The sequence below is a fragment of the Dendronephthya gigantea genome, unplaced genomic scaffold (genome assembly GCF_004324835.1).
Source record: "Dendronephthya gigantea isolate DGI-Jeju-01 unplaced genomic scaffold, DenGig_1.0 000203F, whole genome shotgun sequence".
NCBI lineage: Eukaryota > Metazoa > Cnidaria > Anthozoa > Malacalcyonacea > Nephtheidae > Dendronephthya > Dendronephthya gigantea.
The window spans coordinates 107249-125850 of record NW_021163213.1 but is presented as its reverse complement, the minus strand read 5'-3'; the positions used below and the strand labels follow the sequence as shown (position 1 = coordinate 125850).

At 39.4% G+C, this 18602-nt stretch overlaps 3 protein-coding genes across 4 annotated transcripts; all 3 read right to left on the bottom strand.

Moving 5' to 3' along the window:
- Nucleotides 1-11: 11 nt before the first annotated feature.
- LOC114539449 (uncharacterized methyltransferase C25B8.09-like) lies at nucleotides 12-2164 on the bottom strand. 2 transcript variants are annotated; one of them, XM_028560078.1, is made up of 2 exons: nucleotides 1699-2164; nucleotides 12-531 (listed from the first exon to the last, which is right to left on the bottom strand). In XM_028560078.1, exons 1-2 carry the CDS (start codon nucleotides 2150-2152, stop codon nucleotides 41-43), a joined length of 945 nt encoding a protein of 314 aa, XP_028415879.1. In that variant the 5' UTR covers nucleotides 2153-2164; the 3' UTR covers nucleotides 12-40. The 2 variants fall into 2 exon arrangements, with proteins under 2 accessions (XP_028415879.1, XP_028415881.1); XM_028560080.1 differs by lacking the exon at nucleotides 12-531 and adding an exon at nucleotides 909-1416.
- A 205-nt stretch (nucleotides 2165-2369) lies between these two features.
- LOC114539443 (85/88 kDa calcium-independent phospholipase A2-like) lies at nucleotides 2370-7195 on the bottom strand. Its single transcript, XM_028560070.1, has 13 exons — nucleotides 6718-7195; nucleotides 6032-6269; nucleotides 5763-5913; nucleotides 5590-5675; nucleotides 5275-5457; nucleotides 4833-5015; nucleotides 4489-4711; nucleotides 4179-4373; nucleotides 3819-3959; nucleotides 3541-3691; nucleotides 3291-3421; nucleotides 2696-3021; nucleotides 2370-2596 (listed from the first exon to the last, which is right to left on the bottom strand). Exons 1-13 carry the CDS (start codon nucleotides 7095-7097, stop codon nucleotides 2384-2386), a joined length of 2601 nt encoding a protein of 866 aa, XP_028415871.1. The 5' UTR covers nucleotides 7098-7195; the 3' UTR covers nucleotides 2370-2383.
- A 27-nt stretch (nucleotides 7196-7222) lies between these two features.
- LOC114539442 (WD repeat-containing protein 90-like) lies at nucleotides 7223-18602 on the bottom strand. Its single transcript, XM_028560069.1, has 38 exons — nucleotides 18514-18602; nucleotides 18314-18405; nucleotides 17891-18209; nucleotides 17454-17825; nucleotides 17321-17379; nucleotides 17089-17157; nucleotides 16806-16988; nucleotides 16670-16741; nucleotides 16344-16523; nucleotides 16105-16250; nucleotides 15965-16022; nucleotides 15760-15878; nucleotides 15457-15618; nucleotides 14972-15210; nucleotides 14757-14827; nucleotides 14391-14667; nucleotides 13799-14088; nucleotides 13235-13402; nucleotides 13014-13142; nucleotides 12742-12872; nucleotides 12512-12552; nucleotides 12192-12442; nucleotides 11874-12090; nucleotides 11526-11731; nucleotides 10630-10896; nucleotides 10455-10502; nucleotides 10285-10357; nucleotides 10120-10191; nucleotides 9925-10036; nucleotides 9731-9818; nucleotides 9551-9640; nucleotides 9265-9390; nucleotides 8831-9080; nucleotides 8526-8656; nucleotides 8259-8432; nucleotides 7992-8114; nucleotides 7641-7725; nucleotides 7223-7572 (listed from the first exon to the last, which is right to left on the bottom strand). Exons 1-38 carry the CDS (start codon nucleotides 18521-18523, stop codon nucleotides 7418-7420), a joined length of 5655 nt encoding a protein of 1884 aa, XP_028415870.1. The 5' UTR covers nucleotides 18524-18602; the 3' UTR covers nucleotides 7223-7417.

Sequence of the window (18602 nt, the reverse complement as noted above, 5' to 3'; positions counted from 1 at the left end):
CATTGAAATATTTTAAAATAAAACGAAAAATTCAGTGCATTTAAACCTTTTCAAACCAATGGATCATCATTTTATATTTAAAGGTATATTCTTGTTTGTTTTTTACATCAGGGTTGATTTTCATTTCTTTCTCAATCATGCCTAAAATCAACTCTTTTTCATCCATTTTTGCAGATGATACAACACTTACACTTTTATACCTCTCCAGGAGACCTTGCAAATTAAATTCCTGAGCATATGTGAAATCCGTAAGATTAAATCCCTCATTCGTGAACCCAGCATGATCTCGTAAAGGAATTACCACCTTTTCTTCATAGGAATAAACTTGATTCGCTGCCTTAAATCTTGGATCAAGAGCTTTCTCAATATTTCTTATCCATGATACAGATCGGTCAGGCATGTACCATATAAGCCCAAGCACTGCTTTGGGTTTTAAGATTCTATGAATTTCTTCAATGGCTTTCTGATTTGAATAAAACCAGTGAAAACTCATTGCAGCCAGAATAGCATCTGCAGAATTGGTAGCAAATCCTGAAATAATTCAAAGTTTAGATTAAGTTTGGACAAATTAAACAGAAGTCTTTTCACTCTGGTAATAAAACTGTCTGGAAATAAAACACAGAAAGCATATGGCTACATTTGGTAACTAAGACCCTGACAACTATCAACAACTTTTCTACTTAAAAGGCTTGGGGTCATGGTTGACATTCCCCATTGACTCTTAATCATCTGGAGTTGGACATGATAAAAGCAAGGACAAGTTACAGTTACTTGATGATATAACAATATAACCAAAGACATCCTTCAATAAAAGATAGATATAATCAGATTTAATTTTATTCTTTATAATCTTATATTTATATGAAGATAATGATATTTATAATGATATAACTATTAAGAATCCTTTTTGTGATAATACATCAATTTAAAGTTTCTGAAACCAATGCATTTTTATAACAAAATGATAAATATAACTTTGGTTATCTTTTGCATCTGAATTGTTTTTAATTTCATTTTCAATTGCCAGCAGAATCCTCTTTTTTTCATCATCCGATGAAGCAGCCACTACACTATTCCCTTCATATCGTTGAATAATTCCATGAAAATCCAATTCCATGCAGTATTTGAAACTTGTCTCATCTATGCCCTCATCTCCAAACCCACCATGGCTATGAATTGGCGCAAACATGGCCTCGCTGGCTGGCCGAGGGATTTTAACCTTCTCAAATTTTGGGTCCAGCCACTCCTCAATTGTTTTAATCCAGGATACGGAACGATCTGGCAAATTCCAAATAATTCCTAGCCTTGCTGCAGGTTTGAGAATACGGTGAATCTCATTAAGGGCTTTTTGATCCGTACCAAACCAATGAAAACACTGAGCAGCTAGAACAGCATCAGCGCTATTGCTAGTCATACCTGTTAATGCAAAGAGGTATCTAATTCACTAACCTATTTCGCTGTTAAACAGCCCAATTTAACCCTGTCCAAAGCCAGATGATTTTACTAAGGTAATACTCCAGTTGGTGTTTTTCAAGCAAACTTGTTATGCTGTTCACAGATGTTCTTTCAGCCTAGTTGATGCATTTGCCAACCAAGAAACTTTCATTAAGTTCTTACATTCTTACATAAGCATTTTTACTGTATTTTTATCTTAAAAGTTAAAAAGGCCTTCCTTAAAATCAAGACATCTACACTCACCACTTAAATCGCTTGCAGGACATTGCATTATTTCCACATTCGGCACCATTTTTGCGAAAGTTTCACACATTTCTTTCAGTGGTTCTGTGGCAATGATTTTATAATTATCCACTTTACGACTTTCTAATACCTTGAGGGCAGCTCTTGTAAATTTCCCAGTGCCTGCTCCTAGCTCAACGATAGTGAATGGTTCTGGGCCTGAATGTGGCTTTAAAGCACCGGTCTTTTCTAAAAGAAACTCCACAGAATCGGGGTTGTAGTTTGGACGAGTTTTTTCGTAGATATTTGAAATCTCAGGGTTTGCCCATCCTCTGGCGGCCTCGTTCACAGAATCCATTCTTGAAAGTCGAAAATTACGGATTTTAAAGCCACGAAAATTCAGATTTTTTACCAAAGTAGTCAAGGAAACGTTGTACTTAAATGATAAAGAGAGTTTTGAAAGCCAATATACCATAACAAATACAATTAAAACACAATTTAAACAAATACAAATTGTATTTTGAGTTATTTTATAAATTCAAACGACCATTGCAAAATATCGTACTTTTTGACGGCAACCGTTCATTAACCGCAAAAAATGTCGAATGAGATCTGAAACAATCGATTTGAAAATACATTGACAATAAATTTGAAAGTGCAAATTGATTACATAAATTATTTTATCTTTACATTTTATCATTGTATGTTACGTGAGACGATCTGCAATTTCTTTTATAATATGACGTTGTTCAAAGATGAAAACCTGGCACTCCCACAACATATTAACCAAAACTTGGTCCCCTTTCTCGTCCAGAGGGACATCTGAGTACATCTGAGGATTCATGCGACGATAGAAGACATCAATCATCTCGCACCAGGCTGCTGCGCGATCAACCACCGCTCCAGTTGAAGAGGTTGCCTGTAAAATACAAGATATTTTGTGAGGTCAGTTTTATCACATGTTCCTCTCCCTTTGCAAGGAAGATACTGGTGTTACCGAATAAAACGACCATGTTACCTGTTCTACTAAGATTTCAACCAATGCCTGGGCTCCGAACGCAATCTTTGCTACGTCACCTACCGACGTCGGCCGTAAGACATCGATATTTGTTACGGGAACTTCCGGTGGCTTGCCGGTTCCAACCGAGAACACCAGGCCGAACTTCTTGCATGTGTCATGAGCTGGTGCCTTGGGTTGGGCGTTCTTATAGTAGGAATGCATGAAAGACATTACATCTAATGTTGGGTTGTTCGCAATCAGACCTCCGTCCAGCATTCTGCCCATAGCACGAAAATATGTCGGAGCTGCACCAGTTCCCCGTGCAGCGCGCCATACCAGTTGGTCTGAAATGAGAAGAGATATACCATAACCTCTCTAATACAGACATCTCTCTAATACAGACATCTCTCTAATACAGACACCTCTCTAATACAGACATCTCTCTAATACAGACACCTCTCTAATACAGACATCTCTCTAATACAGACATCTCTCCAATACAGACACCTCTCTAATACAGACATCTCTCCAATACAGACACCTCTCTAATACAGACATCTCTCTAATACAGGCGTCTCTCTAATACAGACACCTCTCTAACATAAAAGCCAACCTTTTGGTTTCGATATGGGTGGGAACTGAGAATTCTTGTCCGGTTTCTTCTCGTCCTCAGGAACGGAAAAATTACGGAAAAGATGAAGAGCTGGTGGAATTCGATCAGACACTGCACACGTCGCTAATACTCTAAAGTTATAACAGTGAATTCTGAAACTTTGTAGGAGCAGATCATGAAATTTAAAATATAAAAGGGCTTTAGCTTTACAGAACAGAGGCATTCGCTTGGTATGAACGTTGGTGCTCACCTTGGGTAACCAATGCTTGTCATTTTTGTATCGCTGCCAAATTCGTGTTGTAAGAATTTTTCGAAAGGTTCTGAGGGATACGGGCGAGCACCGACGAAAACCTCGTCTTTAAGTCTGAAGTAAAGTTGTTGTAAATATGGCGTGGATTTTCCTACAAGAAAACGTAAACAAATTGTGTAGAATAATAGGATAGGTAATTAGGATGCTATTTTGCTAGTTTACTTGCTAAGGAGTTGGCTTGCTTGTTATGGTTTCCACCAACAAGCATTCACACATACCATGTAAGAGGCCTAGGGCAAGTATTCCTCCTGTACTTGTTCCACCAATCCAATCAAAAAGCTTCACAATTGGTTGTTTAGCAACACGTTCAAGATTTAGAAGAACTTGAATGAGAATAAGACCACGGATACCACCACCATCTGCGGATAGACATGAACTATGTATGGGTCAATGGGGATTGTGTAGGAGCAGATGTGAGCTCAGTCAGTACACTGCTCTCCGCCTGAGAGGTCCGTCTGTACATCACAAATTGTTAAATTCTCGAAAACTGAACACAACCAGTACTCCTCTGGACTGTGAACAGTCCCTTTATTATCTTTCAATGATTCTGAGCATTGCACTCACACCTTCAACCTTACCTAAGCAAAGTACGCTATCATCCTTCCTTTTCTTTTTCATAATCGACTGACCATCACTTTCATTTCCTCCACCACCGGATTTAGTGTATTTCACATTAGCATGAGCCCCAGCTGCCATGATTTTTGCTATTTCATCAAGTTTAATAGCAGTTTTTTCAGCTTGTTTCTTTAATAACTCATTCCCTGGTTCATTGCCTAATGTTTCAACCAAAATCCTTGTTTTAGTTTCCATAATTGGTTTAACAGAAACAGAAATACTGACAGCTAATAGTTGTACGCAAATGATTCACGTACCTAAACTCTATCTTACCTGGTGGAAATTTAGACGGTAAAAATGGGACATTACATTGGTAGTTACAACTCCTTGGATTACATGGGGCTGCTCCAACAAGACAAAGAGCATGGACAATCTGATTTCTGAAGCGACTTTTGGAAACAGTTGCAATATGACGTGATGTTTCTTTCTTAGAGTTGACAGCATTTATATCAGCACCAAACACAATCAAGGCCTTCACAATATTCACATCTCCTACCTAGACCAACGAAAAAATACTTTACGAATTGAAGAATTTGGTTTCCGGTATATATGTCAAAGTTCAAAGAAGCAGTTGTCCTGTGTCGAAACAGACTAATCAATTCAATCAATGTCCATACCTTGACAGCCATGTGAAGAGGTGTTTCATCCTGCATCCCCAAAGCATTGACATCAGCACCATGTGATAACAAGCACACAACACATTGAAGACGTTTCCTATGCACCATGATATGCAGTGGGGTTTCCCCCTCACTATTACCCGCCTCAATATCAGCACCTGCCGCCAATAAAATCTCCACTGCCTGAAAGAAAAAAGGAAGAATTAACTAGTTGTTGCAAATGACGTATGCAATACTGTGGCTAGTCTGTCTATACGTGCAAGTTGTTTTAAATGATGCATGAACATTTCAAATTAAGTAAGACAAGGAAGATACAGAACCACACTGAAAAACACCGCACAGTGAAGTGGGTATGGTGCTGTTCGTATGCTGGTTAAATATAAAGATGATATTAAAAATAATATTTTCGAAACAGATTCTTGACTAGATCTAATCAATGTACCTGTCTTGTTTTGGCCCAATGTAATGGTGTCCCTCCATATTTCATATCCTTGAGATTTTTACTCTCATTCTGGAATTCCAAGATTTTCTTGACACAATCATTACTGTCATACTTGACAGCAGAATGGATAGTATAGGCGTGGTTACTTGGGGTATTAACGTCAGCACCATGTTCCAGGAGAAGCTGGTAATTGCGAACAAAAGAACGATTAGACAATTTGTACAAATGTTTGTAGGTTCAACATCTTAAATATTGAATTGTAAAGTGTGTAAATGTCAATGATGTTATTCACTAAAGTAAAACTATTTTGCATACCTGAACCCCTTTGGCATTGTTCACCATGCAAGCGACATGTAATGGAGTTTCATTTGAGCTGTTTACTTTATTCACAACTTCGGTTCCTGCATGGTAATATTGCAATATTCATGAGTATACCATATTCTGCCAAGCTGTATAATTTACAAACTTATTTGCAATGTATAGATTACCAAGCTCTGCTGCACGCAGAAGTATCCTATCCAGTAATTCTGGCTGTCCAACAGCGTAATGGACTGCAGTGTTTCCTTTCTCGTCTCCTTTTGTGAGTGACTTCTCCCCAGCTTTTGACACAAAATTCTCAATCTTTCCTTTGAAACCAAACTAAATCAGATCATAAATTAGAAAGGCAAATAATTCAGAATGAAAACAATCAAAGTTTGAACAATGCAAAGCTATATAAATCATGCAAATTCAGACTTGAAATGAAATGAAATAATACCTTTGTTGCCTGCAGAAGAGAGGTCTCAGTATTTCCAGCATCAGCGGCATCAACAGCTTTTGCACTTGCGGCAATCTTCTCATGTTTTAGACATTCTGTAAGGCCAGTTGTTCTGGCAACCACAGCAAGCTCCATGTCTGGATGTTCCTCGAGGCAGTTCAACAATGATTGCAACACCTGAGTTTTGTAACATCTTGACGAGGATTGGTAGAATGGCGTGAGACGCTCGCACAGTTGCCTGGAATTGTTTCAAAAGAGTTTCACCACTCGAACAGGATATTTTACAAATGATGTGGGAATTCAAATTTCCTGTAAACATTATCAATTAGGCTTGCAGCAATACCTCCACAGAAATAAGTGAGTTTATGCTAATTAAATGTTCAATATCGGACTACTTCAAGACTTGCTGTGGCAAATGACTATATATAGGTGGTTAGAAAATTGCAGGATATTCTGAAAATGCCCCGCCTCTAGGCAATTTTGAAACACAATGCATCTCATGTTTCAATTTAGAAGACTAATTAGTTGCATTTTCAATTCCTAGAAAGTTTATTAAATATTATTAATATACAGTACAAATACAAGTACAATGAATCCATCCCATCCACTTAATAATTTACCAGCAAAATCATAAACAAAGCGTTCACAATCAAAATTTACGCATCTTAAACTTATTCTAATCATACCTAAACATATCCTTTGCCTTTCTTTCATCTTCGATCCGAAACACACTCAAGCACACAGTCCTCTCCTCCGGATTATATAAAACTGCTTCGTACAAATCCAACTGTGGGACTCGATAAAGCCGGAATGTTTCCTGGCCATTGTCATTCTTCTCTAAAACAGTGGCTCCGTTGTAAAAAATCGATGTTTTTTCCTCAACTTTCAGAGCAGAAGAGCTGACCCCCATACCGATAGCGGAACTGAGATTTAATTTCTTAATTTTCTTAAACATTGGTATGCTTTGTTTTCGACGGAAATGCGAAATATTCTGTTTCTGTTTGCATGAGAGGCCCAAATATCGAATACTAATGAATAATTGAAATGAAATTCGATGCCAAAACATTAGTTTGTTTACAATAATCAAATATGGCTTCCCACAGGACCAAATCCATACTTCATGTAGGTCAGCCTTAGAATGAAGAATGAGGCACCTCTATCGAGGCAACAAGATTCTTTTACTTAGGATAATTGTTTTATTTCTTCGTAAAAACTCGAAGAAAAGAAAGCTTCCTGAATTTCATGTCGTGCACGACCAGTAGTGGTCAACGGCAGAAAAATATTCGCCTTTCATTTAAATAAGCTATCCACCTATTTCCAGGAAGATTGACTCTCTTCCAGAGCATGTCATTACCACAAATGTCTTCTTTTAGAAAACAGATTACTTTATATTACAACTTTCCAGAGAACGACGTCAGAAAATCCAACAGAAAAGAGTTTTTCTCCGGAAGGAGAGAATTGTACAGTAGAGATGGCATTACAATGTCCATCAAAATCTTGAAAGCTTCCCTCATGATAATCAAGAACTTTTACTAAACGTTCTGAAAAAACAATGGTGTTAGTAATTTGAGTTTGAATCAATCGATTTCTGCAGAATGGAGGAACGTACCTTTAGTTCCAATGGCTATCAAATGACCTTTAGGTGAGATTTCAAGACACGAAGCCCACTGTGTTAACGATATAGTTCGGAATACCTAGAAAAATGAGACAGGCTTACATAAACTTATATTTATCTTCAAATCCTATATTGTATTATTACTGTAACTAACTTTATTTATACTGGATAGCTCTATCAGTTCTAAACTGTTCTTCCTAGAGGTCCAGTAAGGATCATCTCTTATTGATCCAGTGTTACTACAGAAAGAAACCTAAACTAAACTAACTTTATTTATACTGGATAGCTCCATCAATTGTAAGCTGTTCTTCCTAGAGGTCACTACAGCATTTATTATAAACTCACCTTCCTCTGTGATAAACTGTAGAACTGTATTTGTTTTCTCAGTCCATAGCCTGTATACACTATCACATCAGGTTCACTGGGAGAAAACCTCGCTAAGCTTGGTGGAAGATGAGAATACGAAGACTAGACAATAAAAGGATCATATTACGGGAGTTTAATCAATAATATGTCTCATGATTACGGTGAACTTGTAGTTGAAGCGAGAGTTGATAAATGGGGAGAGAATATTGTGAATAGTCCTCACGAGATAGTCAGCGTTGGACTCACCACGGCATCTTTCTTCAAAGCTGTGCCATCTGGTGCAAAGTTTGGCGCGGGAAAGGTTAACCAATCAACGAGCTCGCAGAAATCTTTCGACCAATCAGTGCTCCATACGCTCACTCTACGATCAGCGCTTGCAATGAGCCACAGTCTTGGTGAGCTGAACGACGGATGATGATCCTGGCAGGACAAAAGGTCTATTTGTTAAAACTGGATAGATGTATACCTAATGATTTACATCAATGCCTCGTACGTGTTGTTCATGATGCGAACCTGTTCAGGTGCAATATCCATGTCTGTAATCGGTGCTCCTTTATGATCTTGAATCAAGCGGACCGTGAGACCAGTTGCAGGACTACTGATCGCCACAACACCATCTGAGCCACCACTCATGAAAACACGACCTGAAAAACAACAAACATGTTAGATCAACACAATCGTAATCATCAATACACCTCCATCATCATCACTACACCACCTCACTACACCTCGCCCTCATCATCCCTAGACCACCCTCATCATCCTCATCATCCCTTTACCACCCTCATCATCCCTACACCACCACATTAATCACTCACCATAAGCAGAGAATGTAACAGCAGTCACTGCCCCTCCATGAGGATGAATCTTCATAATCATCTCAACTCTCCCCAGATCAAACAACCTGAGCGTACCATCATCGTAACCAGCCACACAGTGAGACGGCCTCAATGGTTTCTCAACTGGTTTCTCATGAGGATGAACTGTGGCTAAGACCTGACCATCACTAGTTAGACTCTTTGTTGGTTCTGGCTGTGGCGTTGGACAAAAAGCCACGCAATTACATTTCTAGAATGAAGAAACAAAAGAAAAAGAAATTCTCAACAAAAGAAGTCATAAAAAATATTTTTACTTATATCGATACGTTCGTTAGTTTTATACCAGCTCAGCCCCGCCTAAACTCTGTCTCGATGATGAAGATGTACTCCATGATTGATACTCTATCACGCTGCATAGCTTGCTTTGATCGTACCTGATCCATGACTTGAAACTGCAGAGTTTGCTCGAGTTCATCAGCCGTCCAAACTCTCAAACTACCATCGTCTGAACAAGTAGCAAAGTATTTATCGTCCGGACCACTCACCACCAGAGAATTGATCTAAAATATTTCAAGAATAACAGGAAATTCAAAAGAGATACCACCAAACAGTGAATTGTCTAACAAAACTTGGGCTTGTTGGAAGTTTTTCAGGTAGACGAAGGCAGGAAATATGATTTATAAACCTGGACGTTTCTATCAACGCACTCATTGCGCATACCTTCTTCCTATGGCTGCTGACCAGACGAATACTCGTTCTCTCCATCCAGTTTATATACCACAGTGTTCCTCCAGCAGTCCCAACAATACCCTGTGATGGTTCAAGGTAGATTCACATTAGCAAACAAAATTGGGTTACAAACTTTACAACATGCAGAGGAAGAACCATAATTTTTTTTACCATTTCTAACGAGGCATCGAACGATGCTGAAACTACACCAGCATCCAGAGACATCTCATCTTCAATCACCAAACCATTCTGACTCAATCTGAATGAGAAATACTATATTATTATATTTACATCCCAACTAGATTCCGTGGGTTAGAAACTGATGGAACAATCCAGTTCAACTGATCTATTCATTAACCACTTACACATTGTTTTCACCCGGTAATCTCATCTCACCGACACCGACTACCGACCACAAACGAAGATGTCCCGAAGAGCTACCGGTAATTAACGAGCCACGATGACAAACTATTATGTCTGCACGAAAAAGGTAAAAATTAGGTAGAACGTATCTATCTAGCCGATATGATATTTTGAAGGAACACAAATATCTTATTCACCTATTTCTGCGTCATCAGCTTCCCAATGAATAAAACATTTGTTTTGTCTGGTGTCCCATGCTGATAAAATTCCTGAAAAAATATCAAAGATAATTCAAGACCAAACATGTTAGCCTTTTCCCAAAAATATCAGTGGATCTTCTGTAGAACTGATTTGTTTCTTACCAGCGCTATTACCAACATAAAGAATGCTATCACCAGCATAACGGACACTTGTGAAATGAACCATAGAATCGACCTGGAAAAAATTATGGAAATTATAGAAAGAAAGCCATCTTTTCTTAAAATTTCAACGCAAATTCACCGATTCGTGATAGAAACACCATTACACCAACCTCCTTACAAGCATAGAGTAAATCTTCTGGAACTTTCGCTTCACAAACCTAAGACAAAAAAGTTGAGGATACATTATTCTGCTATATATACTGACAAATTCGGCGGAATGATGCTAAAGCAATATGATACCTCCACGATTTATTGGAATGAAATATTTTAATGCATGTCACTTACGTTCAAATTAAACGAACCACGGGTCTCGTCTAGCAACCAAAACAAGACGTTACCATCTTGTCCGACAGACACAAACTCATTCATGGTATAAGGGTCCCATGAAAGGTCGTGGATAGGAGTGTTGGTGTAGGATGATGTGAGTACATTATAGTCCTTGGTACCCCATATTACCACTGAACATTCCCTGTAATCCCCAACTGAGATAAGGAATCGGTCATCGCGAGAGTAAGCTAGACATACAACTTCGTAGGCATGGTACGTCAGGACCTATGAATCGACGTTATTGGAAATTATGGAAATATTTAGAAGTTAGTTTAGTTTAGGTATCCTCCTGTAGTAACACTGGTTCAATAAGAGATGATCCTTACTGGACCTCTAGGAAGAACAGTTTAGAACTGATACAGCTATCCAGTATAAATAAAGTTAGTTTAGTTTAGGTTTCCTCCTGTAGTAACACTGGATCAATAAGAGATGATCCTTACTGGACCTCTAGGAAGAACAGTTTAGAACTGATAAAGCTATCCAGTATAAATAAAGTTAGTTTAGTTTAGTTTTACTCCTGTAGTAACACTGGATCAATAAGAGATGATCCTTACTGGACCTCTAGGAAGAACAGTTTAGAACTGATACAGCTATCCAGTATAAATAAAGTTAGTTTAGTTTAGGTTTCCTCCTGTAGTAACACTGGATCAATAAGAGATGATCCTTACTGGACCTCTAGGAAGAACAGTTTAGAACTGATAAAGCTATCCAGTATAAATAAAGTTAGTTTAGTTTAGTTTTACTCCTGTAGTAACACTGGATCAATAAGAGATGATCCTTACTGGACCTCTAGGAAGAACAGTTTGAAACTGATAGAGCCAAACACTATTCGTTTTGTTTTAGATTAGTTGTACCTTTTTACAAGTGCCTGAATGTATATCCCAAATACAGATACGAGAGGCAACCATGTCAGACGATCCTGAAGCAGAGGCCAGAACTTGAACGTCATGTTGTAATGCGAGCGTTGAGATTTCCTCAACATGGCGGAGCAAGTGTCTTTGCTGACCATCGTGAAGATCCTCAACTATGACGATACATCCACTGGTGTACACAAATAACCCTGGGAGAGAAAATATATGAGATGAATAAGTAAAAATCTTGTATACAGGATAGCTCTATCCTATCAGTTTTTCTTCCGTTCTATTGTACGCTGCATATGAAGAGTACAATGATCTAAAAAAGAATGAGTGATCCTTGCAAACCTGTTTCGGGATGCCAGCAGAGATTACCACGCCCGTCTCCATTGTAATCCAAGATAGCCTCCAGGGAGAGGCCAGCCTGACTTGGTGGAGCAGTATACTTCCTCTCAGGCAGAGCGGATGAACTTTTGCGTCTTTTATAGTGTTTTGAAACAGCAGGACTTGGATGAGTCATGGTTGACTGTTTTGAATGACCTGTTGGTCTTACCACGTCTTCTTCCTAGACAAACAAACTCAAATGATTTCGTGTTTCTCTGATCGAGTGACAACTTTTCTGAAGTCGGCTTCAGAAGACATATCTCATGTCATAAACATACAAACCCTTTGTTTTTTCTCCGGAGTATTTTGTGGTACGGTCGTTGCATTGGTGACCAAAGGATTAAAACTATCCACTAGGTTGACCTGTTTCACTGGAGAGGTTACCAGAGCCTTGCTCGGTTTGCTAGGCGATGGACTAGGACGAGGCTGTGGAGGTAACTCGGTCGCAATCACCGGTGGCCTGGGACTATATTCCGAATCGTCGATAACTGCTTGATGTGACGTCATATCACCAGAAACTCGAACACTTTTGTCTGAAAATATATCAGAAGTGGAAATTTTATCATATGATGGCAAGAAGAAGAACAGATTCTCTGTTTCACCTGGTTCATCCCTGAGATATTTCTTCGGCTCTTCTCTTCCGCTAAATTAAATAAATAGAACACAATTTTAACTCAATCAACTATCTCAATTATATTTTATACCAGCAAAAACAATGTACTGGTGAAAATCATTGATATTTCACCGACATTTCACACGATAATCCATAGCGTGACCTATGCAAAAAAGGATAAAATAAACACAATTTCATCTACCAAGACTACAATCCTACCCAGGTTCCTTTGTAACACGGCCATCTCCAAGGAAATCCCATATGAAGATAGCCTCTCCGATGCTGACTAGACCGAGAAGGTCTGGAGTGAAACAAACCTTCACAATCGCTTCTGAATGGCCAATGAAAACCTATAATTACAGCTGATGAAATCTTAACTTGTTGGATCAACACATATCATATCTAGATGATGAAAAAACCTGCAGGGATTACCCCTAAACCATTGCCTGCTCTCGTAGTATTATTCAGTGATCTAGATAATTCATCCTCACCTGAAAATTCAAGTCCATTCTCATGTGGTAATCCCAGATCTTGACCACCTTATCGCCAGCTGTTGCAAGGAAATGTCCGGTCGAGAATGGATCGAGACTTGTGCATTTAGAGCGATGAATATTTGTGACCTACATGCAAAGATTTGGATTAATATCGACTCTCCGGCGATATAAATTGTTTAGTCGACAAAACTCTAGGTCTTTCTACCAGATTGGCTCACCTCACTTAGCAACTGTCCTGTGTATGCATCAAGTTTCAACAGTCTACAACTTGCAGTGACTACCAAAAGTTGTCTTAACGAAGCCGGGGCATAACACAATCTGACTGCTGTGTCCACGTTTGTCTTGCCATTGTCTGTGTCCATTGTCGTGATATCAATACGAAGAACCTTTAATCGGAGAGAAGAACTTATAAAGGATCATCTCTTATTGATCCAGTGTTACTACAGGAGGAAACCTAAACTAAACTAACTTTATTTATACTGGATAACTCTATCAGTTCTAAACTGTTCTTCCTAGAGGTCCAGTAAGGATCATCTCTTATTGATCCAGTGTTACTACAGGAGGAAACCTAAACTAAACTAACTTTATTTATACTGGATAACTCTATCAGTTCTAAACTGTTCTTCCTAGAGGTCCAGTAAGGATCATCTCTTATTGATCCAGTGTTACTACAGGAGGAAACCTAAACTAAACTAACTTTATTTATACTGGATAACCTTTTCAGTTCTAAACTGTTCTTCCTAGAGATCCTCAGAGAGAGAGAAAGAGGATCCTTCGCTCACCTCGTTCAAAGTCCTGCTATCCATGACAGTAATCAGGTACTCTGACGGACCAATCACTGCCAGGCGTTGACTATCCTGACTGACTGCTAGAACATCGGGGGAAAAATGTTCCCCTCGTACCACCGTGTTCACTAACATCCGTTGTACACTAAAGTCCTCTGTTGACCCCTCATACAGCGCTAGGACCCCATGCGATCCACCAGTGTACATATGTTCACCGTTTGGTGAGAAAGCTAGACCAGTTATAGACCCTTTATGTTCCTTGTGTTCTGACAACATACTAGCTGTGGCTGCGGGTGTGAGAGAAAGAGGCGTTAAGATGGGGTAGCTAGGATGGGTGATGGGTATGGGGAGGGACAAGGGATGAAATGAGGGATGGGACGGGTAAGAGTTGGGGTGAGGTAAGGAAAGAAGAAGGAAAAGTGAGGGGGAAGGCAGGAAAGAGAGGTGCGAGGGTAATACAAAAGGACATCGGTGGAAGGTGGTGGGGTAAAGGCAAGGGAGAGGGTGCCTCTTCCCTTCTCTAGTCTCATCCAAATAGAGTAAAAATTAGGATTAAGGGACGTCAGTAGGTTCGAATATGGACTGTTACCGATATTGAACACGCGAACTGCGCCATTACGGAAGCCACAAGCAAATATTTGTTTATGAGGATGATAGGCGACTGTGCATGGTTTCTCGTTGGCTGCTCTGAAGTCAAACAGCTGGCAGAGGTTGTCCAAGTCCCAGACACGGATGGTTTCGTCATCAGATATGGTTACCAGGCAACGTCGTGTCGGGTCAAATGAACAGTCCAAAATTTGTTCCGTGTGTGATCTCATCAAAGTCTTGTAAGAACGGCTGGAGATGTCCAATATTCCAATATTACCCTGGAAAATATGGGTTTTATGAGTCGTTATATCCTGGTTGTCACCTGAAATCTAAGGTAGTATTGATGCTTTAATTTTGTGATTTATACCGTTAGCGTTGAAGCAAGAACAGAGAGCCCATCTGAGTTGATATCCAAAGCTGATACAGGACCATCATGTTCTAGAATTTGACGAGAAATGCAATATAACTACAGAATTGGAAAAATGAAGGGTCTTTACATTGATCCAGATTTACTACAACAAGGAATCCAAGGTGAAAATCAAACGCAGCATTATAACAATTTACATCTCGTTCAATAATTACCTGCCTCCAGGATCACACCTGAGAAATCCAGGGGCCACAATCTCAGGAAACCATCGGCAGATCCAGTGACACAGAAAGCCTCGTTCACTGATATACAATTAATACCAATCCCAGATTCACTGGTCGTCAATTTGACGAGATCTTGTCGATTTCCCGTCGGCAGAAGCCGATGAATCTTGTGGATAACAATTAGCTCACAGTTGATCTCAAATACGGTGCCTTGTTTGCAGGAAACAAAACTGAATAACAGAGTTTAGAACAGAAAGCATGAAGTTTTCCATTTCTAAGACACAAACCACGACAGCTTATTGTAGAATACTTCCTACACTGGACCACCAGGTTTGAGATATCTTTCTCAGGTAGTTCAGACACAAACCACGACAGCTTATTGTAGAATACTACCTACACTGAACCACCACGTTTGAGATATCTTTCTCAGGCAGTTCAGACACAAACCACGGTGACACAATCCACACATCACTTACATCATTTTGTGTTTTTTACTATTGTGATCGACAGTTTCATGACCAAAACAAACGTCGGTAAACTCCAGAGAGTGATCACTGCCAAGATCAACAGGGCACGACCGCAATGATCCGTGCCTCACTCTCCAAAACCTGATATTATCCTCACCACACGACACCATCCTATACAAAGCAGAAATAGGATAAGAATCACCCCAAATTCTTTCTGGAAATTGAATCGTGACAAAAGACAAGCACTTCTCAACATATTCTGGTTTCCTTCCTTGTGGTCTTGCACCAACACAGGAATTGTTAAAATCTAACCTTGTATCATCAGATGGAGAGATCTTGATTCGAGCAATATCGATGTCTGTGTGTGCTTTGGTAATGACGGATACCTCACCAGATTTGCCGCAGCGTGAAGTGTCCCAAACCACGACCATCTACGGTGTCAAACAAATATTAAATCACTGCAGTTAAAGTACTGACTTTGAGCAAGTTTTCTGGCTTGTTTCTGCAAGATACTTACATGTTTTCCATGGTTGTCCTTACCACAACCACACAGAACGCCGCCGCTGTTGGAGAAACTGCAAGAGAGAAACCAAATGTAATTCGAGCAAAAGAATGGAGTCATAACCAGAGATGAAGACAAGGTAATGTTGTTTCCACCTGAGACAATGAAGACTTCGAACTTGAGAGTTGAATATCGCGATGCAATCTCCTGAATGATATCTCCAAATGCGAATGACTGTGGACTGTCCTAGTTGACCCGATGCGAGAATTGAAGTGTTGCCATTGAAGGTGATAGCTGAGACCTGTGTTGGAGAATAATCCTGCAGTTAGAATGAAGCAAATGACGTGCCTTTTAAAGCCTTGTAAAGTAAACCCGCTTTGGTACGAAGCGAGACCTTATCAGTATGACCAATAAAGAAGCGTTGATGGCCAGTGGATATTTCCATGGATACGATGATTGCGTGGCTTGGATAGACCACGCATGCGCCATTCCTTGTCCACAGCACCTCCTTGTACGTTGCGCCACCGTAACCAACGATACGTTTTAGTTTTAAGATTGGATCCGGTTTTAGACTCTATAAGACAAAGGAAGACATCTTTCTGTAGTTTGTAGAAGTACATAATGCCTGGGTTATATTTAGTCGTGATTGTTGTGAACATGTGAAGCTGGCTGATGAGGTAGAAACAAATACACTGTATTGCAATTCAGTGCAGAACTTGCCTTGAATCCGGAACGAGTTGTTTGAGGTCTGGCTTGTTTTTCCGGCTCTTCCGTGTTGGAAAACATTATTTTCTAAAATTAAATACAGAAATGCAAAACTACGATCCTTTTTGAAGAGAAAACGAAGGAAACTGACTTTCTTATGTTTGCTCTCTCGTTGTTTTCTGTCGTTCTCAACGGAAGAGTCTTTGCCAGGTGAAGAAACTTTCTTCGATGATTTGTAAGCGTAAACTTGAGTGTCAAGATGATCTTTCGTTTGAACTCCAACTGGGACTTCTAAACCTGCCACAGGAACATGAGTTGCAACCACTTGTCTCCTCTGAATCACAACAAAAGTTCATGGTTGTAATTAGACACATATCATATCTATTTTCAAACCATATTCGGAAAATCATTGGTGTTATTGGTGTATTAATTACCTTTCTCACACTTTTCTTTGGGCTAAGTTTGTCAACCAGAGCAACTCTTGAGGAGATTGCTTGATGTTGCTAAATAAAATACGTTTTGAATAAAAAATTGAGAATTTTCAGAATCAGATTACAAAGGTACGTGTACATGCAGTATCTGTGACAAAATCTCCATGCATACAAAAAAGCAATTAGATATCAATTAAAAAAACCAGGGGCTGATTAAATATATGAAGTGAGTTACTTTGCAGTTATTCTCCTGATGATCTCTTGGTTGATGGTCGCTTTGATCAGATGCTGGGACTAAAACATTCATATCTTCATTACCCATAGAAAAACATTGATGTCCTTCATTACCCATTGAAATAAGTCCATACCTAAAGTCTTGTCCTCCATACCATTTCCATGAATTATACCTATGCTCTTTACAGACGGCTTACTCTTTCCAGGAAATTTGATGACATCATACAGATCACTCCAGTTTGCCCCCTTGGGCACATGAAACGCCATGTCTCTGGGGACTGGGACATAACCAGTTGAAATGAGTCCAAGCCTTCGAGCCTCGCTGATGGAGAGTCCTGGTTCATAGTCTGTGTCACTGGTGAAGAGACCTTTGACGAACATATTTGCACACAGACGTATGTTCTTCAGGTAAGAGTACTTCTTATTCAGGTAAAATGAGACAATGTATTTTAGATCAAGCATAAGGAATGTGTAGCGTGTGGAAACAGAGACATGACCAAGGTTGTCTGCAAGAATGAGAGAGCGACAATGTTGCTTTCACTTTACAACACAAATCTTCCACAAATCTTACCTTGACTTGTGGAAGTCGCCAAGATTGCCTCATCAAGGGATCCAGGTGGGGGCCTCGGCACAAACGGAAATTGCAACCAGGTCGATGTGGATTTGAACTCTTTGAAAAGATTTGAGAACGAGATTCTTATCGCCAAACCATCCTCAGTAGCGACATCAATATGCGTCACAAAATATTTCCCTGATATCGGTTTAAACAGGACGTAAAGATGTCTTCCAGTTAGGCTTAGCGACTGTGTTGATGTACGTGGAAACTGAATGTAGTTCCCAGCAGGAATTGAACCAGTGATACGATAAACTGTGCATTTTAACTGCTTGTCCTGTGAAGAAAATGGTTCAATCTTTAGATTGAAAAGAATAACTTGGATGGAAATTGATGGTAAATTCGATGGAAAGGAAATACATTCTAGATCTGAAATCCTACCATAATGGCAGTAACATCCCCTTCTTTTGCACATTTCTTCCACTCTGAGATGTTATAATGTTTAAAAAGATTTACGTAGGGATGCTGCCATACTATAGTAATGAAATATAACTGTAGTAAGTTGGAGCGTTGTGTACTAGTGTTATAACTCGTACAATGAAGCCTGATGTTGTTATATTAGCACTGAAACAACTACTTACATTTGGACATCCTGCACTCCGGCTTCCTTACTCACCAACACGACAAAAACGTTTAAATCATGAAAATGAGAAACATCGTCCATTCCTTG

Excerpts from the sequence above, each read along its gene's own strand:
- LOC114539449 (XM_028560078.1), bottom strand. The coding sequence starts at position 2,152 with ATGGTATATTGGCTTTCAAAACTCTCTTTATCATTTAAGTACAACGTT. Across the intron at positions 532-1,698 it reads TCCTGCAAGCGATTTAAGTG|GATTTGCTACCAATTCTGCA; the intron begins GTGAGTGTAGAT and ends GAATTATTTCAG.
- LOC114539443 (XM_028560070.1), bottom strand. The coding sequence starts at position 7,097 with ATGTTTTGGCATCGAATTTCATTTCAATTATTCATTAGTATTCGATAT. Across the intron at positions 5,914-6,031 it reads CTCTTCTGCAGGCAACAAAG|TTTGGTTTCAAAGGAAAGAT; the intron begins GTATTATTTCAT and ends GATCTGATTTAG. Across the intron at positions 4,712-4,832 it reads CTCTTCACATGGCTGTCAAG|GTAGGAGATGTGAATATTGT; the intron begins GTATGGACATTG and ends TCGTTGGTCTAG.
- LOC114539442 (XM_028560069.1), bottom strand. Across the intron at positions 10,358-10,454 it reads TACTCTATGCTTGTAAGGAG|GTCGATTCTATGGTTCATTT; the intron begins GTTGGTGTAATG and ends AATTTTTTCCAG. Across the intron at positions 8,657-8,830 it reads TGTTACATTCTCTGCTTATG|GTCGTGTTTTCATGAGTGGT; the intron begins GTGAGTGATTAA and ends GTTGTTTTTCAG.